The 27,059-nt window shown below is 59.3% G+C and overlaps 9 protein-coding genes across 9 annotated transcripts; 8 read left to right on the top strand and 1 right to left on the bottom strand.

Moving 5' to 3' along the window:
• Positions 1 to 27: 27 nt before the first annotated feature.
• Positions 28 to 1,367, bottom strand: CDEST_01159 (Putative SWR1-complex protein 5/Craniofacial development protein 1/2). The gene is made up of 2 exons (XM_062917318.1): positions 944 to 1,367; positions 28 to 868 (listed from the first exon to the last, which is right to left on the bottom strand). Exons 1-2 carry the CDS (start codon positions 1,312 to 1,314, stop codon positions 121 to 123), a joined length of 1,119 nt encoding a protein of 372 aa, XP_062773369.1. The 5' UTR covers positions 1,315 to 1,367; the 3' UTR covers positions 28 to 120.
• Positions 1,368 to 1,936: 569 nt separating this feature from the next.
• CDEST_01158 (uncharacterized protein) lies at positions 1,937 to 3,177 on the top strand. The gene has a single exon (XM_062917317.1). It carries the CDS (start codon positions 2,110 to 2,112, stop codon positions 3,043 to 3,045), a length of 936 nt encoding a protein of 311 aa, XP_062773368.1. The 5' UTR covers positions 1,937 to 2,109; the 3' UTR covers positions 3,046 to 3,177.
• A 198-nt stretch (positions 3,178 to 3,375) lies between these two features.
• Positions 3,376 to 3,921, top strand: CDEST_01157 (uncharacterized protein; the record flags this gene model as incomplete). The annotated part of the gene is made up of 2 exons (XM_062917316.1): positions 3,376 to 3,480; positions 3,799 to 3,921. 2 exons carry the CDS (start codon positions 3,376 to 3,378, stop codon positions 3,919 to 3,921), a joined length of 228 nt encoding a protein of 75 aa, XP_062773367.1.
• Positions 3,922 to 3,990: 69 nt separating this feature from the next.
• CDEST_01156 (uncharacterized protein) lies at positions 3,991 to 4,705 on the top strand (the record flags this gene model as incomplete). The annotated part of the gene is made up of 1 exon (XM_062917315.1): positions 3,991 to 4,705. The coding sequence occupies exon 1, from the start codon at positions 4,121 to 4,123 to the stop codon at positions 4,703 to 4,705; it is 585 nt and encodes a 194-aa protein (XP_062773366.1). The 5' UTR covers positions 3,991 to 4,120.
• A 396-nt stretch (positions 4,706 to 5,101) lies between these two features.
• On the top strand, positions 5,102 to 7,945 carry CDEST_01155 (Putative WD40/YVTN repeat-like-containing domain superfamily). The gene has a single exon (XM_062917314.1). It carries the CDS (start codon positions 5,234 to 5,236, stop codon positions 7,004 to 7,006), a length of 1,773 nt encoding a protein of 590 aa, XP_062773365.1. The 5' UTR covers positions 5,102 to 5,233; the 3' UTR covers positions 7,007 to 7,945.
• Position 7,946: 1 nt separating this feature from the next.
• CDEST_01154 (Putative bromodomain, helicase, Helicase superfamily 1/2, ATP-binding domain-containing protein) lies at positions 7,947 to 13,596 on the top strand. The gene is made up of 3 exons (XM_062917313.1): positions 7,947 to 8,710; positions 8,814 to 12,842; positions 12,902 to 13,596. The coding sequence occupies exons 1-3, from the start codon at positions 8,621 to 8,623 to the stop codon at positions 13,139 to 13,141; spliced, it is 4,359 nt and encodes a 1,452-aa protein (XP_062773364.1). The 5' UTR covers positions 7,947 to 8,620; the 3' UTR covers positions 13,142 to 13,596.
• A 413-nt stretch (positions 13,597 to 14,009) lies between these two features.
• Positions 14,010 to 17,821, top strand: CDEST_01153 (Putative heterokaryon incompatibility). The gene has a single exon (XM_062917312.1). The coding sequence runs from the start codon at positions 14,783 to 14,785 to the stop codon at positions 17,462 to 17,464; it is 2,682 nt and encodes an 893-aa protein (XP_062773363.1). The 5' UTR covers positions 14,010 to 14,782; the 3' UTR covers positions 17,465 to 17,821.
• An 800-nt stretch (positions 17,822 to 18,621) lies between these two features.
• On the top strand, positions 18,622 to 20,891 carry CDEST_01152 (Putative NTF2-like domain superfamily protein). The gene is made up of 2 exons (XM_062917311.1): positions 18,622 to 19,428; positions 19,497 to 20,891. Exons 1-2 carry the CDS (start codon positions 19,155 to 19,157, stop codon positions 19,775 to 19,777), a joined length of 555 nt encoding a protein of 184 aa, XP_062773362.1. The 5' UTR covers positions 18,622 to 19,154; the 3' UTR covers positions 19,778 to 20,891.
• Positions 20,892 to 23,412: 2,521 nt separating this feature from the next.
• Positions 23,413 to 27,059, top strand: CDEST_01151 (Putative WD40-repeat-containing domain superfamily; the record flags this gene model as incomplete). The annotated part of the gene is made up of 3 exons (XM_062917310.1): positions 23,413 to 23,419; positions 23,509 to 23,587; positions 23,780 to 27,059. 3 exons carry the CDS (start codon positions 23,413 to 23,415, stop codon positions 27,057 to 27,059), a joined length of 3,366 nt encoding a protein of 1,121 aa, XP_062773361.1.

Raw genomic sequence — 27,059 nt, 5'->3', positions numbered from 1 at the left:
AAGAATAAAATCTGAAATAAAAAAAAACGCCGAACCCATTTACCCCTCCCAAAGAAGAAACCTCAAAACCGTGGAACCGATATGGAATAGGCGACTCTTGCCCCTCTCCCCCCTTCAGCCTCACAGCACGCGGCCGGCCATCCTCGCGCGGCGCGCCTCCTCGTCCCTCTTGGCCTCGCTGCGCGCCAGGAAGTCCTGCCTCTCGGCGTAGGACCCCTTGGCCCGCCCCGCGAGCTCGAGCTCGTCCTTGAGGCCCTCCTTGTCGACGAAGCCGGCCCAGTCCATCTTGCTCTTCTCGACCGTGTTGAGCTTCTTGGCCTGCGCGGCGGCCTTCTCGCGCGCCCGGATGCGCACCGTTACGCCGAGGTTCAGGTCGGCGCGGCGCTGGTTGGCGACCTCGACGACGGGCTCAAAGGCCGAGCGGAAGGCCTTTTTGAGGACGCGTTTTGGTTCCTCGTCCGCGTCCGCGTCCGCGCCGGACCCGAGCGCGGAGGCGGAGGCGTCTTTGCCGAGGGAGGCGAGGTAGAGCTTCGCCTCGGCCGAGGAGCGCGCCACGAGCTTTTCTTCCGTGTGCACCTTACCGGCGAAGTTGTAGGTCCGCTTGATGCGGATCGTCTCGGCGGGGTCGCCTGCCGCCGTGACACCGTCCGGTTTCGTTGGGGCGGCGGCTTCTGCTTCTGCTTCGGCGGCGGCACCGGCACCGGCACCGGGTTGCTTCGACACCGGGGGTTCGGCCTCTCCCGTGGTCGTATTGCCTTGGACGGCCGGCGAAGACGTCGCCGTCTGGCCCGCAAGCATCTGCGCCCAGATAGCGTCGACGTCGACCGTCACCGGGCCGGACGCGACGGCGGTCTTGCGTTCCTCCTTTCTGTAGGGTTCTCAGTCAGTCACGGGTCGCTTCGAATCGAAAGGTATGGCAAGGATTGAGGACGCCTCGACTCACTCTGCGGCGCGCATACTCCGCGTCTTGACCAGCCCGCCTTCGCCTCCTTCGTCCTCTTCGTCTGGGGCGCCGTCCGCATCCTTGGCCTTCCTGCGTTTCTGCTTCTTCGTCGCCTTCTTGATCAGGGCCTCGTCGCCCGAATTTTCGAAGCCCGCGTCCTCGGCCTCGTTGTCGTTGGTATCGCGCTTGCGTTTGGTGGTGGTGGTGGCGGCGGCGGTCGTCGTCGTCGTCTTGGTTGCGGCATCGTCGCCGTCTGCTTCAGACTCGGACGCCTCGGAGTCGCCCTCGGCTGCAACGCCGTCGTCAGGCGCGAAGTCCGAGTCCTGGGAGGACTCATACTCCTCTTCGTCGATTGTTGGATCGGGTGGCATTTTGAGGTTTGGTCGTAGATCGAGAATGGGAGGTTCTTCTGCTGGCGGGTCTGCAAGCGCGCACGCGCACCTCGAATCGAATGAAAGTTCGGTCGGCTGCTGTCGGCACAGAGCTGACCGAGGGCTTTCGGTGTGGGTCGGTCAGTGGCCAATTACAGCCTAATGCACTCAGTGCCGCCACTCAACGAACCGCAGTCCTTCATTGTCCTTTCGTCAGCTATGCGGCTGGTGATCCTCCGAACCCCGTTTCATTCTTTCCAATTGATAGCATTGTGACTTCTGCGCCCTTTAGCCGGGCTTATTTTGGGATTTGTCATTGTTCAAACTCTTAAACCGGCGCCGCAAACCCCGGCTTGACGGTCTGCCGGCTGCATCTACGCCCTTCCCTTGATAGGTACGGACACTCTGTGGATGATTGATCTTCTCCCTAGCGAATCTGCATCTTCTCAGCATCAAACCCCCGCCCAGGCTCGTCAATATTTATCCAATGAAACGGCTGCGGAATGACTAGACGTTGCATTCCCCGCACAAGCTGCACATCCCGTTGCCGTCGGTTCCAGTTTCTCGGAGCACCTGCCCCTCGTCTTCTACAGTCATCTTGCCTTTCGCTCTTCGCCTCCGTATGAAATGTTTTGAAACCCACTTAATCCCGAACCAATCCGCCCTTCATTGTTGAATTATCTTGGTTGAGCATTGGGCGGCTACTTTGCTCCTTCATATCCGTCTTCTGCCGTCTCGCCCATTCTCCGCATCCTACTGTTCGAACACATCCGCTCCTCACTCTCACTCGCAATCATGTCCTCGTCAATTGAGCCACTCACCGAGGCTCAAAAGGAACACTTCAGACAGAACGGCTGGCTGAAGCTGAGCAACTGCTTCACCAAAGACCAGGCGGACTGGGTCGCCAAAGACGTATGGACTCGACTCGGCATGGACCCTAACGATAAGTCGACCTGGAGGCACCGCACCAACATGCCCCACCACCGCAACTTTGACGTCTCCGAGTACGCCCCGAAAGCCTGGGCGGCCATCTGCGAGGTCTGCGGCGGCGAGGACCGCGTGGCGCCCGAGTCGAGGGAGTGGCGGGACTCACTCATCGTCAACCTCGGAAGCGACGAGTTCGAGGGCCGCGAGTCCGACCCCAAGGGCCTGGACAACTGGCACGTGGACGGAGACTTCTTCATCCACTACCTCGATTCCCCGGAACAGGGGCTCCTGGTGATCCCGCTCTTCACCGACATCGTCCCGGGCGGCGGCGGGACCTTCATCTGTCCCGAGGCGATGCGCAAGGTCGCAAGGCACCTGCACGACCACCCGGACGGCGTCTCGCCGCGGATGGCCCCGAGAGGCGACCCGGGCTTCGCGGAGGAGAAGGATCTCAACTGGTTTAATCTGCTCGCTGGTGGCTGTAGCGAGTTCGTCGAGGCTTGCGGCGAGGTCGGCGACGTCTACCTGCTGCACCCCCTGATGCTACACAGCGCCTCGTGGAACCCCCTGCGGCGGCTACGAATCATCACAAACCCCCCAGTCTTCCTGAAGCAGCCCCAGGTTTTCGACCGGCCGGACGGGGCTTATAGCCTGGTGGAGCAGGCGACCTTGAGGGCCCTGGGCGTCGAGTCGCTGCCCGGGTGGGAGATCACGGCGGCTCGGGAGCAGGTCATCCCCGAGAGGCTCAAGGTCCAGGAGCAGATGAAGCAGGAGGAGATGAGGCGGCTTGCAGCCAGTAGTTGATAAGCACATAGAGGATGGGCACATTGACGGCAAACCCTGAGAAGGGAGAAGGGAATCAACGATGCCTGGTTGGGCACTCATGACAGTGCGTAAGAATATCCCAACGAGACAACACCTGAGTTTATGTAGTGGGGGGGAAGGGGATAAATAACCGGCGCTGGTACCGAAGCCGACCACGACCGACATGTACTTACAACGCCGTTGCTCTGCTCCAGAGTCAGTCCATACATGGACTCTGATCGACCGACGGCTGCCCAGACGCCTATGGGCTTGCCGGTGTGTCTATCAATGCGCAATTGTCAGAGGCAAACCCGTCGCGATACATCAAACATGGCCGTCCAGCAGAATCTCGGCGAGGGGTGTACCGTCCTGCACATGCTCGGAAGCAAGGTCCTGACGTACAAGCTCAGATACTCGCTGGTGTACTTCCCCGCAGTCGGTTATGGTCCATGTCCCGGTACCGCGTCACAAGCTTTTCGTTTCGACGCGTGGGAGATGACCTGGTTCCCGGAGGTCTACATGAGGTAATCCACCGCATCTTTTGCGGCTTTGGTACGAGCCTCTCCTCGAGGATCTGAAGCCTTCAAGCCATAAAGATATTGGTTCGGAGCTGTCCCACGATCTCAGTTGCGATGCGTATGAGCTCTTGGCGATAGAGAAGTTCTTGCCCACTTCGGGATTCCCAACACCAATGGCCCCAATCAAAAGCATTGAATACTCCCGCGCGCGTCTCCTCGCTGGCTGTTTGTCAAGATCACCGAGGAGGAGGGCAACTATGGATTGGGCGAGGCCATTTTCGAGGACCATACTCAGGCGGTCGAGGGGTGCCTCGAGTTCCGCAAGAACCAGCTCACCACCGGCATGGACGCCGAGTAAGTCGAGAGCTTCTATTTCAATCACAGCGAGGCGACACTAACATGCAGGCTTGGGTTAGAGGGAAACACGTCGTACAATAGTCATGGAACGTGGTCGCCGAGTAAGAGGGGAAAGACAAAGCTAAGCCTCGCACGCCGAGATTGAGAACATCTGGCAGACGGCTTGACGCAAGCACTTTTACCTTGAAAGTGCCGTCTTCATGAGCGCCCTGTCTGACGTCGACAGTGCGCTTTGGGGCCTCAAGGGCAAGTCAAGACAACCGGGCTTGGTTTGTGCCAGGGGCCGTTACCGACATGCACACAGGAAGCAAGCTGGGTGTTCCCATCTACGAGTCCTGACATCCTCCAGCCCGACATCTCTCACATGGGGGGTTATCTCGGAGATGCGCCGCATCGCGGCCATGTGCGAGGCCTACGACGTCTCGGCAGCGACCAGCGTCCCAGGTCGGCACTCCATGCCCAGCTTTTGCGTCCAGGAGATGATCCTCGGTATCCACTACAACGCCTTGGTCGGCGGCGAGGGCCTCACGACCTACATCAGAAACCCGAAGTGTGGAGCCCCGTCGACGGCTGCATCGACATCCGGAGGGGTCCTGGTCTGTGGATCGAGACGGACGAGGAAAAGGTGCGCGCGCTGTCGAAGAACTGAGAGATCTGGGTCACGCCGGGCTTCAACGGCCCAGGCGGAGAGATCCGAGAGCGGTGAATTGCGATCAAGGGATGCGTGCGTATGGCGTGTTTCTCATACTGTAGTTCGGGTCTCGAGAGATGAAGACCTTCGGTAATTCAGGGGGGCCCGAGAGAGGGGCACTCCATAGACGGGTGGATCGAAATGGCCCCCTTCATTCAGGCGCCCGGAGCGGTTCCCTTCGCCTGCGATGTGTTGGCTTTTGGCGGGGAGAATCTCCAATATGTTCTCCAGAGAGCGGGATGCAGTACGGCATGTGTCTGATCTCGGTATGTTTTCCGTTGTACGTCTCAAACCGCCGTAATGGCAGTTGCTGCGCGGTGGGAGTAGAGTGTCATGGTGGACCGTCAACTGACAGACGTGCTTGTCGTGAGGTCAAACGCGACGGTTGGACGCTATGACCACCACCCTTCTTCGCCAACGCCAACGCCAACGCAGCGCTAACTCTCGGCAAGGTAGGCAGGTAGAGGACCCTTGGCGCGCGGTGCATCTACCTGACATCACCTCCGTACGGTGCGCCTAGATAGACCCTTGGGTGCCTGCCCGAATTATCCTTTTCCCGGTTTTCTCTCCTGACACACCCTCGTCCTCCTCCTTCTTCTACAACTCCGAGACCACCGCCACGATGAGCAGCGACAGCGAGGACTTCGTGGTCGACGGCCCCGAGCTGGCCGAGGACGACCCCATGCGCGCATTCCTGCCGGCTTCGTTTGGGAAGAAGTCTAAGGAGGCCAATATTGCAGCCCAAATCGACCGGAGCCGCAGAGCGGCAGGAAAACCCTCGGCGGGAACGGCCCACGAGGAATCCGCAGGGCCTCCAACAGCTACTCAGAAAGAGAAGCAGTCCGACTCGGATTCCAATGACAGTGACAGCGGCGACTCCGACTCGGACGACTCCGAGGACGGCGACGACTACCCCGTTTCGCATGAACTGGTCCTGAAAACCCACGAGAAGGCCGTGACAACGGTCACGCTGGACCCGGCTGGCGGGCGGCTCGTGTCCGCGTCGCTCGACTGCAGAATCAACCTGCACGATTTCGCATCCATGACGCCGAGCACTCTCCGAGCATTTCGAAGTGTCGACCCGTGGGAGGCAAAGTCCTCTGCCGCCAACGCCGAATCGCACCCGATCCACCACGTCGAGTTCAATCCCTTGTCCGGCAGCGTCTTTCTCTGCGTATCCGCCCACCCGCAGGCCAAGATCATGTCGAGAGACGGCGACGTCATCACGGAGTTCGTCAAGGGCGACATGTACCTGAGGGACATGAACAACACAAAGGGCCACATTTCGGAAGTCACGACGGGAATTTGGCACCCTACGGACAAGAACCTCTGCGTCACTGCCGGCACCGACAGCACTCTCCGCATCTGGGACATCAACAACAAGCGCAGCCAGCGAGATGTGATTGTCTTCAAGTCAAAAGCAGCAGGGTCCGCAGGCCGAACGAGGATGACCGCTGTCGCCTGGGGCGCCCCAGCCCAGGGCGGCAGCAACGTGCTTGTTGCGGCCGCGCTCGACGGCTCTCTGGTCATGTACAGCGGCAACAGCCCGTTCTCGAGGCCCACGGCCGAGATTCGAGACGCCCACAAACCGGATACTTGGACCGGAGGCATCGACATCTCGTCTGATGGACGGATGGTCGTCACGCGAGGAGGCGATAACACAATCAAGTTGTGGGACATACGGAAGTTCAAGACGCCTCTTGTCACGGTGGACCATGCATCAACGTCGGATCATTTCCCGATGAGCAACATTAGGTACTCGCCAAACTCGACCAGCATCCTGACGGGCTCTGCGACGGGCGACTTGCATATCTTGAACCCCGGAAACCTGCGTCCCGAGCACGTGACGCCAATCACGCCAGGAGCGCCTCTTATCACCGTCAACTGGCACCCCAAGATTAACCAGATCATCACTGGCTCGGCGAACGGCGAGACGCACGTGCTGTACAGCCCGACCATGTCTTCCCGGGGCGCCGTCGAGGTGATGTCGCGGGCGCCCAAGAAGCGGCACATTGACGACGACCCGTCCCGGACGACGGATATGTCGGTGGGCATGTCGGGTGATTCCATTATCACGCCGGGCAGTGTGATGGCCGGCAGGAGGAACGCGGGAGTGACGGCGTCAGGAAAATCCAAAGACCCTAGGAGACCGGCTGTCTTGGAGCAGACACCATTTATGAGGAACCAACCCGACGAAAAGCACATTGCGGATAACATTCCTCTGGCCAAGATGCTCCACGAAGACCCCCGAGAAGCGCTCCTCAAGTATGCCGACGCGGCGCAGAAAGACCCGATGTTTACCGCTGCGTGGCAGAAAACGCAGCCGGTCACCCAGTACGCGGATGTGAGCGACGACGAAGATGAAGGCCCGGACAAAAAGAAGGCGCGGCGGTGAGGAATTGGGGGGAGGTAGGGAGGGATGCCGCATAACGCCTCGGCAACCACTCGTGGTATCCGTACTCTGTGAGGGAACATGGCGGGAGGGTGTGTATGAGTCTAAATTCGGAGGAGGAAAGGGCAAACAAACAGTGGCTGGATCAGCCTCGATGGAGCAGGGCGAGCTAACCAACGGGGCCAGCAGCAGGCAGGCCATTGGGGAAACCGAGGTGGCAAGCGTTCTTTGCGGCCTGCGTTTCCTAGGGAATCTCTCCACTTGTTCGACATTCATCAGATTAGCTTCGCCGGGAGCAGGTGTCAAACGCAGGGCGGCGCACGCAAGCGCTTGCAGGAGAGTGTGGACATGCCCACCGCGGCCAACTCATCCGGGCGAGGACCGGGGTGCGTGCTCTATACTATAGCCAACGAGCAAGCGACTGGACGGACGGGAGACGACGGGAGACTGACGCGCATCCCCCCCCCGATCTGCTGGCAACTCTTATTCTTCACTACCCTCCCTACCTTACCGAAAACAAGAGACGACAGATGCCAAGCGGCGTGGATCTGGCATTCCTTGGTGGATGGGGCAGCCGGTAAGGTACCCGACGCGACTGACAGCAGACCACGATTTGAGGCCTCCCATTCCCAACGGTGTGTGTGTGTTTTTGTGTGTATGGCCGCTACCCCCCCCCCCCCGAATAGTAACCGAAGTAAGTCACAGCCGGCCAGTTGCCCGCAGGCCGCCACTTGTCTGCGCTTGTGCTTGTGTGCTTATGACTTATGCCTGCGCCTACGCCTCCGCCTACGCCTGTCCAGTGAATCAAGGAAGAGCTGGCCCGAGCGCCCTCGCTTGTACATAATCAGATTAGCGCGTTATGCCTCAGGCACATATCATGTTTTCCTGTGCTGAGAATTACGGGGACCGCAGTTTCACAGACTGACCGCACCAACCATCAATGAATCTTGTCGTTGTCCTCACCTCTCCATCTCAACCGGCACCGCGCGCATCGAAAAATCGCCAAACCCCCCTCTACAGGCATCGACACCCATCTTGGAAAGTGTCCAGCAACCTTTTCAACGCGATTTCCTCGCGCTTCCCGCTCGAGGCAACGCCCCGACGCCGCGCCTTTTTCCCTCCCTCCCCCCAAAACTGCTGTTTTTTCGCCTCGCGTCCGACTCCCTCTCTGCCACCCAATTTTCTTCCCTCCTCTCTCTACCACTATCTCTCCCGGCCCTCCCCCCCCCCACGCCTCGCGGCACCGCATTCGCATCCTCCCCCATTTTCCATCAACCTCCGTCGCCGAACTCCATCCTTTTCATCTCGGTGAACCTGTTCCCACGCGACTGACGTGTCTCCGTTTCTGACGACGCCATCGCGCTTGCCGACTCCGAACCACGTCGCCCTCCCCTAGCCTTCTGTTTCCACACGACGCGCCGCATTTCCAACCCGTCCACTGTCACTATTAGCATTCTAGTCTCTCATTTCGCGACGAGCCCGGCGCGACCAACCTTGAACACGGCTCCACCCGTCAACACCTCCGGCGCCCTTCGCATGATAATGCGCGCGAGATAGCCGTTGCATCTCTAGAGATTCACGCAGTCAATAGATTTGCGGTATTCCACACTGCCCATCATGGCTTCCGTTCAGGCTGCCCCTGCCGTCCAGCTCCCTGGCGCCGGCATGACCGCCACCACACCTCAACAGGCTCAAGAGATATTCAACGTAAGATTTTCCCTGTACATTGGTCCCCCATTCGCGCCTGCATCCCATTGACGTTGAAACGTCACGCCGTTCTCCCGATGATTGATGCTAACGGCCGCCCCAGAAATTTAAGCAGATGAGAGAAAATGGCGTCCCCACCACCGACCCCGAATATATCAAGGCCGAGCAGTTCGTTCTGTCTTTCCAACAACAAGCGCGTCTACGACAGAAACAACAAGCTTTCCTCCAACACCAGCAGCAACAGCAGCAGATGCAACAGCAGCGACAGATGCAGCAGGCTGGTGGTCCTAATGGCGCTGTCAACGGCGCGCATCCCGCTCAGCAGCAGCAACAGTCAACACAACCATCTGCGTCTAGTGCGCTCGGCGGCTCTGCCCTTCCCTCTGCAAGCTCAAATACCTCGGTCGCCGCCGCCGGCTCGCCAACCACATCGGCTCCGTCCAGCGGTCCTGGCGCTGGTCAATTCAACCCTCAGCAACTGAGTCTGCTTCGCCAACAAATCCATGCATTCAAGTTGCTGACAAAGAATGCTGGCGTTCCTTTGCAGATGCAGCAGGCCATCTTCGCCCAGCGCGAGCGGAGGAAAGCCATCGCCGCCGAGGCCGCCGCGATGGCGGCTTCATCAACACCGGCACCCGTTTCTCGCGACTCCGCACAGCCTGGTCCGAATGGCGTCGAGTCCAAGTCTGAACCTCCCGAGGTTCAGGGCCCGACGTTCAAGGCTGTCAAGTCTCCTTACGACGACCCCAACCTGATCCGCAAGTCCATCAGCTACTTCGAACACACCCAGCGTAGGAACCGCAAGCTCATTCCTGGACTTTTCCCTACCGGTGTGGACTTTGACCAGCTGCGCTACGAGAGAGAAGTCATCATCTTCAACCGCATGCGTGACCGTTACGCCGAGCTGAAGAGCACGCCGGCAAACATCGCTCACTGGGACACCACCGCGGACGATGTCGAACTGGACGACAGCGCCAGGATCAAGGCCATCATCGAGATGAAGGGTCTGGGGCTGTACGCCAAGCAGAAGGCAATGCGCGACAAGATTGGCCGCTCAATGATGTTTTACGACAACCTCGCTATGACCACCAACCGTTCCAACTACCGCCGCACCAAGAAGATGACGGTTCGCGAGGCTAGAATCACCGAGAAGCTTGAGAAGCAGCAGCGCGATATCCGTGAGAACCGTGAGAAGAAGAGGCATACCGACTTCCTCGCGGCCATTACCCAACACCGGAACGAGATCCAGCAGACTGCCGCAAGCCAGCGTAACAAGTCGAGCAAGCTTAACAAGCTCATGTTCGCCCAGCACTACAACATTGAGAAGGAAGAGCAGAAGAGAATCGAGCGCACCGCCAAGCAGCGTCTGCAAGCCCTCAAGGCCAACGACGAAGAGGCGTATCTCAAGCTGCTCGACGAAGCCAAGGACACCCGTATTACCCACCTTCTGCGACAGACCGACGGGTTCTTACGCCAGCTCGCCGCCTCTGTCAAGTCTCAGCAAAGGAAGGCTCTGTTGGAACAAACTGGCGAGGAACAGATGCCAGAGGAAGAGGAGGAGAGCGAGCACGAGAGCGACGCAGACGACACGAGCGGAAGGAAGATTGACTACTATGCCGTTGCCCACAAGATCAAGGAGGAGGTCACCGAGCAGGCCAACATGCTCGTGGGTGGCAGGCTCAAAGAATACCAGGTCAAGGGTCTGCAATGGATGATCTCACTGTACAACAACAATCTCAACGGTATTCTTGCAGACGAGATGGGTCTCGGCAAGACCATCCAGACCATCAGTCTGGTCACGTACCTCATCGAGCGCAAGAAGCAGGAGGGGCCTTATCTGGTCATCGTGCCACTCAGTACTTTGACCAACTGGACCCTTGAATTCGAGAAGTGGGCCCCGTCCGTCAGCAAGATCGTCTACAAGGGACCTCCCCTGGCCAGAAAGCAACAGCAGGACAAGATTCGCCAGGGACGCTTCCAGGTTCTGCTCACGACATACGAGTACATCATCAAGGACCGGCCGGTTCTTAGCAAGATCAAGTGGTTCCACATGATCATCGACGAAGGTCACCGCATGAAGAACCAGAACTCCAAGCTCACGTCCACCATCCAACAATACTACCACACCCGATTCCGCCTGATTTTGACGGGTACCCCGCTGCAGAATAACCTTACTGAGCTGTGGGCCATGCTCAATTTCACCCTCCCCACTATTTTCAAGTCTGCCAAGACTTTCGACGAGTGGTTCAACACGCCCTTTGCCAACACGGGTGGACAGGACAAGATGGACCTCACGGAAGAAGAGCAGATTCTCGTCATTCGTCGCCTGCACAAGGTGCTGCGGCCCTTCCTGCTGCGTCGTCTGAAGAAGGATGTCGAAAAAGACCTCCCGGACAAGACAGAAAAGGTCATCAAGTGCAAGTTCTCGGCCCTGCAGAGCAAGCTGTACAAGCAGATGGTCACGCACAACAAGATCCTCGTCAGCGACGGACAGGGTGGCAAGGCTGGTGCTCGTGGTCTGAGCAACATGATCATGCAGCTTCGCAAGCTCTGCAACCACCCCTTCGTCTTTGACGAAGTCGAGAACACCATGAACCCCATGAGCATCAGCAACGACTTGCTCTGGAGAACGGCCGGCAAGTTTGAGCTCTTGGACCGGGTTTTGCCCAAGTACAAGGCCACGGGCCATCGCGTCCTGATGTTCTTTCAGATGACGGCGATCATGGACATTATGGAAGATTACCTGAGATACCGCAACATGAAGTACCTCCGTCTGGACGGTACGACCAAGTCAGACGAGCGTTCCGATCTGTTGCGCGAGTTCAATGCTCCGAACTCGGATTACTTCATGTTCTTGCTGTCGACACGTGCCGGTGGTCTTGGTCTGAATTTGCAGACTGCCGACACCGTCATTATCTACGATTCTGACTGGAACCCTCATCAAGATTTGCAGGCCCAGGATCGTGCCCATCGTATCGGGCAAAAGAACGAGGTTCGCATCCTGCGTCTCATCAGTTCCAACTCGGTCGAAGAGAAGATCTTGGAAAGAGCCAGGTACAAGCTCGACATGGACGGCAAGGTCATCCAGGCCGGTCGTTTCGATAACAAATCGACGGAAACAGATCGTGACGCCATGCTGCGAACCCTTTTGGAGAGTGCCGACCTTGCAGAAACGGGAGAGCAGGATGAGATGGACGATGAGGAGTTGAACCTGCTCCTCGCTCGTAGCGACGACGAGGTGACCGTCTTCCAGAAGCTCGACGAGGAGCGGAAGAAGGACCCAATCTACGGCGATGCGGCCGGCGCGAAGGCCAAGCCCCGTCTGTTGGGAGAGGACGAACTCCCCGACATCTATCTGGGTGACGGCAGCCTGGTGGAAGAGGAGGTGGAGACGAGTCTTGGACGCGGAGCCCGTGAGCGGACCAAGGTTCGTTACGACGACGGTCTCACGGAGGAGCAGTGGCTCATGGCTGTCGACGACGACGACGATTCTCCCGAGGCTGCTGCTGCGCGTAAGCAAGCACGCAAGGACAAGAGGGAGAACAACCGGCTCAAGAGGACAGCCGTAATGAACGCCGCGGATGCCTCTCCCTCGGTAAGTCGCGCCAGCACCGAGGAAGTGGAAACGCCCAAGAAGAGGGGTCGCAAGCCCGGCAGCAAGAACCAGGAGAAGCGCAAGGCAGACGATGGCGAGGATGAGCCGCCAGCCAAGAAGCGTCGCGGACCCCAAGGCAGACCCAAGGCGGTCTCCGTGTCGGCGGGGTCTGAAGCGCCACGAATCTCGGCCCAGCAGCGCCAGTCCCTCCAGACAAGCGCGCGTGCCCTATTTGACGGACTCATGAACCTTGAGGTCGACGATCCGGAGCCCCCTGAGGAGGATGATGACGAGTCGGTGGCAGGCAAGCGGATCATTATCGGACCGTTCCTTGCTTTGCCTCCCAAGCGCGACTACGCCGACTACTACTTGATCATTCAGGCCCCCATCTCGATGAAGCAGATCGAGCAAAAGATTAAGAAGCAGCAATATTATAGCCTCGGCGACATGCGCAAGGATGTCGATCTCATGTTCAGCAACTGCCAAACGTACAACGAGGAGGCATCACTTCTGTACCAGGATTCCCTGACTCTGCAGGTGAGTAAAAGCAGAAGCCTTCGCGGGTGTCATCGATCAACCCTCTAACATTGACGCAGAAATTCTTCCACGAGCAGCTCCAGAAGGAACTCGAGGAGCACCCGGAGTTGCAAGAGCTTGAGGGCGATGGCCCTAAGGAGGCGTCTGTGGCACCTAGCGCCAGTGCGAGCGTCGGAACCCCTCAACCGGTTACGTCGGCCACGAGAATCAAGCTGATCTCTTCGGCTTCCAACGGCGCCAAAGAAGCGAACGGCGAAAGCAACGGAGGCAGCAACGGTGCTCCGAGTGACCAGGAGTAGCCGGATCGACTCTGATAGGCGTAGACGTTTCAGTGATCGCATTTGACGTTTGATGACGTTTGAGTACGTTTTTTGTCTTCTACGGGGTTTGATGCAACAACAACAACAACAACAACAAAAAACGGCGATGGCGTACAGTCAAGAGCTGGCCTAGTGCAAAGCGCCGGACGACTCAACGACCGTGAGATCATCAAAAACTGCTGCACATTTACAGGCGTACTGGTTTGGGAAGGGTTGGAACATTGTACAGGTTTTATGGCGGGAATTGGCACTCGATACAAATACCATGGGCCATAAATTGGGCCGCAGAGGAAGAGAGAGGCTGTTGTCGGGTTGTTTGAACGGGGTGGTGGATGGCGACCGAGGGGGAGCGGCGGATTCTACATCGGCTCAAACGGTGGTAGAGATGGGTCGCAAAGTTTGTTAGACTAGCAAGCAAATGTATTTTAATAGATGTGAGCATGATGTATTAAGAGCTCCTTCGTTCGTCTTTACTTGTCCGAGGCGTATATGTGTAGGTGAGTGCTGTTGATGTAAGTCGGTTTATGTACGGTAAAACCCATGCTGTACATCCACCGCCCACACAGAGGTTATTTATTGTATGAGTGAGTTGCTCTTGGGACCTGCAATGTATGAATGGCTAGGTAGGTAATTAGATGTTGGGAGATTTGTAGGGAAGGGCCCTGCAATACGAGTGCCCAATGATCAAATTAGTGCGGGACGCATCCATTGCCAATTGCCAACCCGCGAAGAGCTTCACTGAATTTCGTGCCCAATGTATCGATTTGCAATTTGGGTAATGGAGGGGGCTGGGGTGGTGGCGGTGCCTTGAACCTCTCACTTCTCACCTCTCACCTCGCATCTCACTCACATCGATCGCTCTCTTTCTCTCTCTCCCTCATAGCTTCGGTCGCACTCTGTCAGTGTCGATCTCACTCTCACTCTCGGTCTTAAGTCTCACTCTCTCTCAGTTTCACTCTCACTGGCCCCGAGTGGCGTGTTCGCAACCACTCTTTTTCCCTCCATCGCAAAATCGCAACGCATAAACATATCCATCCGTACGTACACGCACAGAGCCGTTCCATCAACAACCACATCTCATCGTATCGCCCATCATCGCAATCGGCCCACATCGCTCATTCATCTATCGGATTTCGAATGCTGGTCTCGCACACAGGTGCAGTGTCCTGACGACGGCGGCGTCGATTCTTTTTCTGCTTTCCGCCCTGTGCTCATTGCACCAGGAACATCCGTCGCACGGTCTCACCGAGCCACCTTCACTAGTGTCACGGCGCAAGAGGGCGCGCGCGCGCGAGAAAGGGAGGCAAAATAGAGGAGAACTCGGTGGTGGGGCCTTGTCTAACTACGACTACTACTACTGCTGCTACTTCATCTACTACTACTGCTACTACTACTACTACTACTACTACTACTACTACTACTACTACTACTATCACTTACCTCGCCTACTGCGCGCGCAGCAGCATTGTTCAACCTTTTCGCGCGCGAGCGCCGCGCAAAGCGCATCAGCATCTGCATCCCGCACCCTGCGCCTGCGCCTTCCGGGTAGTACATCCGCGCGACCTCCCTCATACGAGTGTGTGTTGGAAACCCTGCCACCAGGGAGAGGGGCTATAAGCAATGGACCACCCGAGTCCGTCCGCCCGCAGTGGTGGCGACGGCGGCGGTGCGGCAGCGGCCAGACGTGAGGGACCAGCAGGAGGACCAGACGTCGTATCCGACGAGAGCTCAGCAAGCTCAATGTCGGACGAGGAGGACGCGGCGGTCGACGCGGGCGGCGGATATAGACCCCAGACGCCCACGCCCCCGCCCCAACGACGACAGCAGCAGCAGCAGCAGCAACATTACCCGCCACCGCCGAGGGGTAGCAGGGAGAGGGACATCCGTACGGAACGGCACCGCGAACGTGATCGGGACAGAGGAGACCGCGACAGGGATAGAGACAGGGATAGGGATAGGGATAGGGACCGGGACCGGGATCGAGGTCGGGAGGACTTCAAGAGAGGAGGAGGACCACCGCCGCCACCTTTGGACAAAGATCGTGATCGCGACCGCGACAGAGACAGGGACAGAGACAGAGACCGCGATAGCCCGCCGACGCCGAGGGACACCAAGAGGCAGAGCTTCGCGGCAGACGACAAGTACTACAGCAACGGACACGGCGCCAGCAACGCCCCCCATAACGGCCACGCCCGACGGCAGAGCGTGCCGCCCAACAGCGCCAACAACGGTACCAAACGGCAGAGCATCACAGAGCGGCTCATGAGCACCTGGACGGCGCGTACGGCGCGGGAGCCGGTGGGCGTCGCTGCCTCGTCGTCGGCGCCCCCCTCGCGCCGCGCCTCGTCGGCTTCGACGGCGGCGAACAAGTTCAACCCGATGGGCCGCGTGCGCGAGTGGCTCGACACGTGCAACGCCGAGCACGGCGACCACTGCTCCGGCCCGCCGGGGGACACGTGGCGGCCGATATGGCTCATCGACTCGGTGAACCGATGCCTCGTGCGCGCGCGCGCAACGGACCGGTACATCGCGCTGAGCTACGTCTACGAGCCGCCGCTGCCGAGCTCGCGGGGCCCCGTCGAGACGCTGCGGGGGAACCTGGAGATGCTGACGGCGAGCATGGACGACGCGGACGTGCCGCAGACGATACTGGACGCCATGTGGCTGGCGAGGAAACTGGGCATCAAGTACCTCTGGGTGGACCGGTTCTGCATCGTGCAGGACGACGACGTGGAAAGGGAGGAGCACATCAGGAACATGGCGTACATCTACGCCAACGCCTACCTGACGATCGTTGCGGCGGCGGGAGACGCCGAGTCCGGGCTGACGGGCCTGTTGAGGAGGACACCGCCGCCGCGCGGGGCCGCGGCGAGGAAGCACGACGACCTGGTGCTGTCGTCGCGATGGGCCGGGCGGGCGTGGACAGTGCAGGAGGGCATGTACTCGCGGCGCAAGGTCTATGTGTTCGAGGAGACGGTGACGTGGGAATGCCACTGCGACGTGTGGCAGGGCCCACCCGGGAGCGGCGGCGGCGGCGGGCGTCTCAACAAGATCCTCAAGGGCGGCGGGAACCGCAGCGGCCCCTGCGGGCAGAGGACATTCCCCGCGGTGACGGGGTACCTGCACCCCGTGTGGCCGGACATGGACGAATACGCGCGGATCGCGATGGAGTTCAGCGCGCGGCGGGTGACGGTCATGTCGGACACGGCGAGAGCGCTGCGGGGCATCACGACGGTGCTGTCGCAGTCGTTCGCGGGCGGCTTCATCTTCGGCATGCCGGTGGGCTTCCTCGACATGGCGATGCTGTGGCAGCCGCGGGCGACGGTGCGGCGGCGGCTGATGGTGCAGCCCATGACGGGGGCGAACCCGCTGCCGTCGTGGAGCTGGCTTGGATGGCACTACGACGGCGTCCCCGCGGACCTGACGCTCTGGCGCGCAGCGGCCGATTACGTACAGGATGCGCCGCCGTCCGGACGCAAGGCCGCCGCCGCCGAGAGGCGGTTCAAGAGCCCCTACGCCTTCCGGCTGCGGCCGCTCGTAAGCTACGAGCTGACGGACAGGGCGACGTACACGCCGCTGCCGAACGACGGCATGGCGTACCGCGACCGGCGGCACAGGAGGACGGTGCCGCTGCCGGCGGGGTGGTCGAGGAGCAGCGGCGGCGGTTTCCGGTACGCGGGGGACCCGGAGGTTGTGTTTCGGTACCCGGTGCCCGTGGCGGAGATGGCGATGATGTCGGGCGACAGAGGAGCCGTGGGGGGGCTGTCGTCGTCGTCGCCGTTCGCGGACCTGGCCATGAGCGCGACGCTGCTGTCGTTCAGCACAACGGTGGCTTTCCTCGAGGTGGACTTCGCGATGGCGCGGAACGGGACGCCAGTGGACGCCAAGGCGGCCAACGCCGTCAACACGGGCAACAACACGGGACCCGGGGCAGGGCTGGTGGCGCCGGGGAGGGGGTATGGGGTGCCGCTGGCGATCGGCAACGTGTGGTCGCGGACGGGCAAGTGGTGCGGCGTGGTGACGGCGCACGACAGCTGGCTCGGGCTGCAGGGGGCGAACCACACGGGGGAGGAGAAGCTCGAGTTCGTGGCGGTGTCGACGGCGAGCGAGCGGGGCGGCAGCCACGTATTCGACCTGGACGCGTTCCGGGACAACATGGACGATGACGAGATCGTCGACTTTGTCAACGTGCTGTGGGTCGAGAGGGTGGGCGGCGTGTGTTACCGGAGAGGGCTGGGGCATATAGTGCAGAGGGTCTGGGACGCCGTCGCGAGGGAACGGGTCGAGATCCTTCTGGGGTAAGGGGCTTGTTCTGTGTGTTTTGGATGTGAGGGATGAGGGACCCGGAGCAGTTGTTGTTGCAAGGATATACATATACATATGTGATTGATGTAGGATTATCTTGGTCGGGACGATGTGAGACCGGGAGGTTTGCTGTTCTTGTTCTTGTACCTCCTGTTGGGGAAGGGGGATCTTGGGTTGAACGACGCCACAACGATGTGCGGGCGAGGTGGTAGGTGTCTAGATGTTTCTTGTACGAGATGTGGGATATCTCTCTCCCCTGCCCCCCTCCCTTGGGCTGGGCGATATCCGTGTTTTACCATAGCTTCACGGCGAGTTTGTAATACCGAAGGCCCTCGATGATGGGCGTGTTTGAAGTGCACAGGACGGCCTCCCCCTCTCCCCTGGTGACCCCATCATGCGGCGTGTAGGCGGCTCGCCGCAGGATGTTTGAGATGGAGCCGTGGTGGTTATGGTTCCGGATAGTTGTAGGGACCGAGACTGGGGCGGTTTTCGACTTGCTCGTGGTTCACAATGGAGACCAAAAAGGTGCTTGTTCCCCTCTCTCCACTCCGTGGTTGTAGGCCATGTCCCGGGTCCCCGAGGTTACAGGACATAGTAGCTCTGTCATGAGGTTGATGTATAAAAGGGTACAGTACTAACCAGTGTGCACTGGATGCATCTCTTTCCTTCTCTTATAATACGAAAGGCAATAACTTGGAGGGTTCTCAGATATTAGACCCATAGCGAGACCACACCGACTGACTACTATTAGGCTTTCTTTGATAGCCGAGAGGTTACAGCCAGCGGCCTCGGAGTCCTGGGAACAGGGCGCGTCTATCCGCATCGCGTTTCAAACACAATCTCGTCTTGTTTATCAGCCCTTACACAGCTAGACACGGCAGGATTGCAGTTGCACATCCCTGGCATTTTAATTGAGTACCTAGGTAGAAGAGTGCCTAGACTGTATGAAAACGGGCAGTGGCTGTCGGCGACCCACAAATCTGCCTCCTTGGTGCCAACCCACTTAGTATCTGAATCCTGCGTCTCTATCAATCCACATGTATGGGCGCATGGTGTAGTGGTATCACATTCGCTTTGCATCTACACGTCTCTGCGAAAGGCCCAGGGTTCGATCCCCTGTACGTCCACAATTCCAACATTCGCTCGCGCGGGTGCTGTAAAACATTTTTTGCCCATCGTCCCGACTCACTCACACCCGTTGGACGGGCGCGTCGTTTTCCGGTTTTTGGTTTGAATTCATGTTTCTTCTTTTTCTTTTTGCAGGTTAACCCTAGCTCCTATTGACTGTCCGGATTTCGGTGTTTCCCAACGACGGGCCCCCGTTTGGGTCGGGCGTATCTGGAGGTCGTCCATAGTACCTTCAGCGGCTGTCGTTCCTCCCGCGCATGCGTCTTTGGCTTCAGCCGGGACGTCTCCCGACGCCCTCAGACGACAAGGCAAGCGATCGATTGCCACGCCGAGCTACCGAGATCCATCCGTCAATGAAACAACACGGGGTGGGACTGCTGATGGGGTCGCCATCACAGGAGGAGGTGCTTCCCGAAGAGGTTCCCGACGATCCGGGCCGAAGGCTTATAAATTAAAAAACGCTTTGGGGGAAGAGGGGGGACTCGGGACGGATGTAAACGTCATATTCTCTCCTGACGTCGGATTGTCAAGTTAACAAACACACCGGCGAAACCCTCTCATGAGTTGCAACGCACAACAAGAACAAAACAACAGCTGGAAAAAGCAGAGAATGGATCGCTTCGCCGCCACGGAGGGCATCGAGCCGCACGATAGCTACTCCCGGACGGAGCCGTTCGCGGCCGGCGAGACGGCCATCGGGCGGGACCTGCGGCTGCGGATACGGGACTTTTATCGGACCAGCGACAACCGCGACCTCGACGAGCGCTGGCTGGGCTTCTACACGCCCGGCGCGAGGGTCAAGATCGGGCCGCAGGCGGCCGAGGAGCACGAGGGTATGTCCGTCCCGTGCGCAAGGAGATAGATGTAATGTGTGGCTGACTTTTAGGTGGGTGGGAAACAGACATCCGGCGGCTGCGGACGGCGATGTGGAGCACCGTCTCGGCGAGGAAGCACTGGATCACGAGGGCCATCGGGTCAGCTACCGATAAGGGGGTGCACGTCATGCTGAAGGGGGGAGTACGGCGCAAGGGGCTGGACGGGGACGAGGGCGTCTTCAGCTGGGCCGGCAGCGCGGAGTGGGTGAGGCAGGACGACGGGGAGTGGCGGATGGATGCATACCGAGTCTGGCTCGACCCGTGGACCGCGATCGAGGGCGAGCTGCCTACCGTGTCGCAGTTTTGAGGTGCATGCAAGCAAGCAAGCAAGCAAGCAAGGCGACGCAACGCGATGCGACGGCCCTGGCAGACGTAGGGAGACAAGGGCTGTGGGAGGGTTGAATGAAGGACGGGAACTGGCGGGAAGATGGAGGAGTAGAAGCCTCCCACCAGGAACACAATGCTGGGTTGCTTCTGCCTCGTTGGCGCAATGCGTGTGTCCTGCAGCCGTCGTGTTTCACGGTTCACGGTTTACCGATGGCATATCCTCATCCCCCCCCCCCATCTTTAGTAACCGACAAATCGGTTCGATGACATCGATGACGGCAGATTCATCCGGTGATGGTTGATGGATCCGACCGACCTCAGACCGCGCTCCCCCATGCGCTTTGCAGAGTACCACGCACCACGTACCTACACAGTAGTGCACCCATTTCGCGCTTCATCGGCGTTCCGGCCGCGGCTGACCCCGTGCCTTGCATCGTCGCATCATCGCATCGTTCTGTGGCTTCGACCCGTCTCGCTTCGCCTCATCGCATTTGGGGGGTGATTACGGTCTGGTTGTCTTAGGTAATCCAAGCTGGGGCCGAAGATAGCCAGCAGGTTGCAACCTTTGCAGCCCGCCTTCCCCAACAGATGACTTCATGGCCGGCATCTCAATTCTTGAAACGGGCGAGGGTTGAGGTTCGCAGCTCAACCAGACGTGGCAGCGCATTCCGTGAGGGTGCGGACGTGGTGGTGTGTGTGAGGAAAGCTGGCCGGGAGAGCCCTCCCACATAGACATACGTCAGCGTTGGTGTGTTGTTCTCGTGGGCCAGAGGAGCGCTGTGAATGGCCTGTTCACCTGACGTGGTGCCCCCCGTCCCGTCCTCCACCGTGGTGGTCAGGTGCCTTTGTCAGCTGGCCGGCGTGGCCCAGCGTTGCCGGGTGTGTGGTAATTATTGAGGAAGCGGTGCGATAGGACAGGGTGGACGACGGATGACCGATGACGGGGAGGGGTGGTACCGTAGAGAGACGGACTCAGCAGGCAATGTGCCAGCGGACGGCGGGAAATGAACAGGACACCGTTTTGCTAGTTCTGCGATCCGTCCGGCATTGCTCTTCTTGGTCCGTCCAGTTGAGTGAGCATTGGCTGAGAAACTCGAGCCTTGTGCCGCCAGTCATCAGGCCAAAGCGGCATGATGGCATCGGTCATCCACTCCCCGCGGGTCGTCGTTCGCCGTCTTCATCCTCGCGGGCGCCGACTCGAGAGTCAGAACACGCACGCGTAGGCACGCAGAGCCCAGGCGTCAGCAGCTGGTCCCGGCCAACAGGGGTTGGGTGTCATTTTGGATTCGACGGGAACCGATGCTTGGGTTTGGCCAATTTGGCTCTGGGCTGGACCTTGCGCCGTTGCCGCCCGCATCTCCGGCCTCGGCAGGAGGTGACTGGGCCAGTTCTGGATGCGTATGCAGAGCTGAGCTTTGAGGTGGGTGTATGTATGTGTGTACGTGTGTGTGTGTGTGTGTGTATGTGTGTGTGTACACTTATGCGTGTGGCAGACAGCTCGGAGACTCGGTTAAAAGGCATTGGAAGAGAGTGATTGTGTAGTGTTGAGTGGAAAGAGGGGTCTTAGACATTGTTGAACTCGTCGTTCGAATCGGCATTCCTCCAACATGCTGAGCGTGACTTGGATGTTTCCGTCGGGCGGCGATGACAGCAGAGGCAGAGAACGAATGCCGACCTGTCTAAGCAGAGATAAGCATCCATCTGCAAGACTGCAGTAAGGAGAGAGAACAGTGCTAGACAGTGGACTTGACTCCGGTTGACCTAGATACCCAGCACTATGTAGAAGCAGAATAGAGTGTCGCAGGGGTTTACTGTGTAAGTGGGCATGTACCGTCATCAGCTGGCGGCGTCATGCGCATGTTGTCCGGCAGCCAAGCGTCGCGGGGGAGATACGCCGAGAGACTTACCCAGGTACATAATGCCAGGCCCCTCCCTCGGATCAGTGACCTCAGCCCCCCCTGTCCGAAGCGCTGTATCCGCACTGCACTGCATCCTGTGCGTTGCCCGCGATGCGTACTGCCAGCAGATGCCAGCAGGTACCAGCAGGTGCCGGGCTGCTGCATTTGAAGCCGGGGAGAATATCCCGCTCTCGCACTTGCAGGAGAGGGGGAGAGGGAGACATTGACTGTGTTTGGGGAGGTGGATGGGTTTCTTTCTTTCTATCAGCATCGTCGGTTCTGATCGAGCACCGTCCCTCCAGTCCCGGCGCCAAATGCTGGCAAAGTCCGTCCACTCGCTGTAGCAAGCCGTCTGCAATTGGTATCCATGTCTCCCCTGGCTCTGGTTCCTCCAACTGACCGATTGGGATGGAGAATGTGGAGGGGTGGCTTGGAGGGGACATTGTATTGGAGGGGGTTACCGCGTGCCGCCGGCCTCGGGGTTGGGGGAGCCTGGAGACAATGGAAGAGGAAGAAAGCACGCAAGAACCCCGCTTCCATCCGGCAGCTAGGAATGGCTGGGTGCCTGTCGTCGAGTGAGAGTCGACGGGGTTGAGTGGCCTCCTGCATGTACCTGTAGAACGAAGAAGTATCTAGGTGGTGGTATGTCACTCGGTTGGTTCCATTCCATGGTGATGGTGTAATGTGACGAGGAGGACGAGGACGAGGACGAGGTGGTGGTGGTGGGTGGTGGTGTTGGTGCCCGGCTGGCTGCTGCTTGGCTCAGTAGGGAAGGTCTTCCATCCGTATCTTATCTTGGAGGGGCAGAGAGCGTAGAGGGTAGAGGGGTGGGTGCACTGGAAGAGGAGGTACCTGACGGAGACTTCCCTGGACCTTGGACCTGGACTGGCCCTGGACCTGGGCTGGTGGCTGATCTGATGGCGGGGAGCACGTCCCAAAGCAAGCCCAGCCAGCCCACCTACGAGTCTCCATCTCCCATTATCGGATCGGACCTAAGCTGACCTCACTGACTGATACGATACGGTGACTGACTGACACTGGACTCTTCCCCGTGCTCTCTCTCATCTCTCCTTCGACTCATCAACACCAACAACACAACACACAAACTCCCCTCCTAAACACCAGCTATTCCCGTGAACACAGCAGTCACGTCACGACCCGTCACGTCACGTCTTGTCTCGTCTTGTCTTTCCTCTTTTCTGTTTCCTTCTATAGATGTTTCTTTGGCCGTCCTAGCATCCCCTAATCTGCTGTCTCTCAACCATTTCCTCTCCACCTTGGGCTGTGCCTGGAAAGAAAGCCGCTCTTTCAACCCTTCTTCTGTTCAACTCGTACACTTTCAACCCACCGCCGACCTTGCTTTACGGTACTCGACATATCTCTTGTCCTGCTTTTGTCCGCCTCGAGAGCGACCTGCCACAAGTATCGCTCTACTTCCACAGCATATCTGCGGCACCCTTGGTTATCCAGAGTCAAGCCATCTGCCTGCCGCCTTGTCGGACTTGGCCGCGATCCCTCCCCTAATAGACCGACAACTTTGTCCTTTGCAACCCCACCAGACGACTTCCCCAGGCCTTTCTGATCGCTGCCGTCTACGACTTCTTCCCTCCCTTCCAAACACCTCTCGGCCCTTCCATAAACCAGGTAGAAGCTGCCTTGCGGAAACGCAGGTCTTTGGAGCAGGGAACTGCTCCAACTGCGGCGCAACACCACTTGAATGCCGAGTAAGTTCGCACGCCTCTCCCCCCCGCGCTTCTCCCTACGCGCCGCGATCCTCGTGGAAACCCCATACTCATCATCCCTTCCCCTACAGGTTCGAAGAAGGATAGGAAGAACGCGAAAGATGGTGCTGTCACCGCCGCGGTGACGAAACTCGCCGCGGGCAAGTTCGCGTAGGTCACACCCCTCTCCCTCCTTCCATATCCCCTTACGACCCCCTGCCTGCTGCTCTCATTTGGGGCCCACGATGGTCGCCGTTGAGTCACTGTCGCCTCTCCCCACCCAACGCCCTCTTCCTTTCTTCCCCTTTCCCTCACTTGTCTTTGTCACCACGACACACTCTCTAACAGACCTTCAAACAACAGAAATGGCAGTCCCTCAAAGAGCCCCCCCTCCGATTCATCGTCGCCCCCTGTAAATTCTCCTGATATCCGACCCATAGCCCAAGACCCATCCCCCTACGATGGGCACCCCGCCGTCTCGCCGTCTCTGGATGCTCTTTCCACAACCTCCGTCTCGGCTGCAAGCACAACCAACGACTGGGCAAGAGGAGCAGGCCTCGCCGGTTCTCCGAGCAACTTGATCAGTCTTATGGGCGAGTCGCCCCCCACCCAGCCTTCCTCCTACGAGGATTCTGGTCGTCTCCGCCACGGATGGGCCGTCCAGCGCCAGCCCCTGACCCCCCAAACCGCCTCGCCTTCCCCTCCCAACAGCATGCCAAACCACATGAAGCGGCCCCTCAGCTTCCAGATGGACGCCCAGTTCCCCCTCGAGGCCTACCACCACCCCACCGCCGCTGCTGCATACCGCCGCAGCTCCATGCAGTCTCAACTGTCCCACGCGAGAGCAGCTCCGCAACCTCCGCTCCCCCACCAGGCCCAGCCCCATTTCTATGGTGCTCCCGACATCGACTTTGATATGGCTTCCACGCCCGGTATGAAGGCCGGCGATAAAGGCTACTACTTTGGCTTCGACACCCTTCCCGCCCCACACACCGAGTTCGTGCCCGGGTCGGCCAACGTAGTGCTGGCCGGTTACGAGGGTGGCCTAGAAGTCTACTCGGTCACCAAGCGCGGCCTGGATCGCGTCGCCGGTCTGAAAGGACTGCGAGGAGGCGTCTACGATGCCAAAGTCTTACCGTGGTCCACTCCCGTCGGCAGCGCCGACAACTCCCCGCTCGTCGCTGTCGTCGTCCACGGCCCAGTGCTGCCGCAGGCCTCGCCCGAGATTGCGATTCAAACTGCCAATGAGAGCGTTGGCGACGACAGACCCGACGCGCCCGGCAGTCCTCGGACGGATGGCAGCCAGAAGGGCGGCCCCTCTGGACGATTCACGCCCGCCATCGAGTTTTACCAAACCTCGGTCGAGCTATACTCCCTCAAGACCGGCAAGCTAGTCGACGTGCTTCTTCAAGCCCCCAAAGTCCCTTTGCCGACCCCGGTCACCAGCCCCATCTTCAAGGCACCGCCTCCGACCGGCGCCTTCACCATCAAGGCCGACGCCGGAAACTTGGTTGTCGCTTCGGGCACGAGCGGAGAGTGCTGGATTTACCGCGCCATCGTGGGCTCCAATGAGAGCACCACCACCAGCCGCTTCGGTTGTGTTGGCAAAATCTGGACCAGCGTTCAGCAGCCTCCTAGAGGCGAGGTTGCCGAGGAAGCAGAGAGGCGCCACTCACCTGCGCCCCTGCGACCAAGCCCGCAAACCCCAATCCTGTCGCTTAACGGCAAATGGGTTGCCTATTGCCCTCCTGCGGCTTCATCCCAGATTGCCCTCCGTGCTCACGTCCCGGTGCCCCTTCTGGGCAAAGCCCCTGGCATCTCCTCGGTAACCTCACCCGTGCTCCCCGCGGTCACCGGGTCCGTCGACTCGCCCATGGCCGAGAGCATGGTCAACAAGATCATGCGCGAGACAACGCAGGAGCTGATCTCTGGCGCGAAATGGGTTGGCCAGCAAGGGCTTCAGGCCTGGAACTCGTACTGGAACAAGAACACGAACCAGACGCCGTCGTCGCAGTCCAGGTCGCCTCCGTTGACGTCCCAGCAGTGGGCTGGCTCGTACCCTCCACGTCACGATGCGCCTCAGTTCCCCCCGACCCACGGCACACCTGGCCAGGCGGTGACTAAGGATCCCGGCCTTGTCTCAATTCTGGACATGGACGGCTTGCCAGCTTCCGCCACTCTGCACCCGCTCATCACCTTTGCGTCCCCGCTAGGCTGCAGCTTCTTGTCTTTCTCGCCGACAGGCCTGTCTCTGTTCACGGCCAGTGGCAAGGGCGATGTGCAGACGGTGTGGGATCTCATGTGCATCCAGTACACCAAGTCGTCGCCTCTTCAAGTATCGGCCGCCACCAGTGCAATCGGCCCGAGAGTCCGCCAGGTGGCGCAGTTTTCGCGGATGACGGTAGCTCGCATCGTCGACGTTGCTTGGTCGAAACCTAACGGGGAACGAATTGCAATGGTGACCGAGAGAGGAACCGTCCACCTGCTCGACATGCCGTCCAGCGCCTTCACCTGGCCGCCGCCTCGCCGCCGCAAGGCAACGGAAGAAAACGGCGCTCCCTCGTCAGACGCGCCCAGCTCAGCCGTTTCGATCGCTTCCAGTGCTTTTGGCGCAGCCTATCATGCCGCCAGACCCTTGATCACTAGGCCGCGCAGGAGCAGCGTGAATACCCAGGGCCTTGCCACCGGAGGCAACTTTGTCGACTCTGCGAGTGTCGGCGGGAGGGCTATCGCTGCTAGCATCAGCCATTCCCTGGGCAAGACAGGCGTTGCCATAAACCAGCTGCGTCATACGGGAGAAAACCGCGTGTCTCTGCCGCAGAGCTCAGCGCTGCCGGCCTCGTCGTGCGTTGTGTGGATCACTGGTAGAAAGTACCACACTTTGTACGTCGTCGGCGACGGCCTCGTCCGTTCTTTCCCGTCCAAGACTCGTCGTTCGCCCACCGCCTCCAGCAAGCAGCGCGCGCCTCGGGGACTTCGCTACAAGGATTTCAAAGCCCCCGTCCTGCCCGACGATGGCTTGTCTCCTGCAGTCCGCCAGTTCATCGACTCGGACGAACACCTGGACCTGTCCGATAGGGAGACGGACGCGGGCAAGACGCTGACCCTTGACCCGCGGGCCAGGCCGCTCCAGGTAGACCTGAGCGCGGAAGCCTCTATCCCTCAAGCTGAGATAGAGTCTAGCGCGCCATACCAGCCTTTCCATACCGACAGGCGCGTGTCTTTGTACGAATATGGAGGGCAGTCGGCGGCGGCCTTGCCGCCCTCGCTGGCCGCACTCATGGCAGACACCACACTGGAGGACCATGCAACGCCCAAACAGAAGAAGCGGCAGCAGCGCTCGCGTGCTCAGCACACCCCCATCGAGACGGACTTATCTCAACCCTGGGCTTTTGGCCAGCCACTCAACCTCATCAAGCTCGACACGGGGCATCACTCGATCTCGGAAGATGAATTCAGCGTTTCGGATGATCATCGTGCGCTGCCGCTGTCATCGATGGAGAGGGTGATGCATCGTGGAGAGAACGGCGACGAGATCGTGGTGACGACACGTCGTCGACGTGGGGCACGACACATGGAGGACGAGGATGGCTTTTTTGAGGATGATTGCGAAGTGCTCGACTTTGCCGATCAGAGAGTTTGA

This window comes from Colletotrichum destructivum, chromosome 1 (assembly GCF_034447905.1).
Source record: "Colletotrichum destructivum chromosome 1, complete sequence".
NCBI classification, from domain to species: Eukaryota; Fungi; Ascomycota; class Sordariomycetes; order Glomerellales; family Glomerellaceae; genus Colletotrichum; species Colletotrichum destructivum.
The sequence above is the reverse complement of the archived record's forward strand: the minus strand, read 5'-3'. Positions and strand labels throughout refer to the sequence as shown.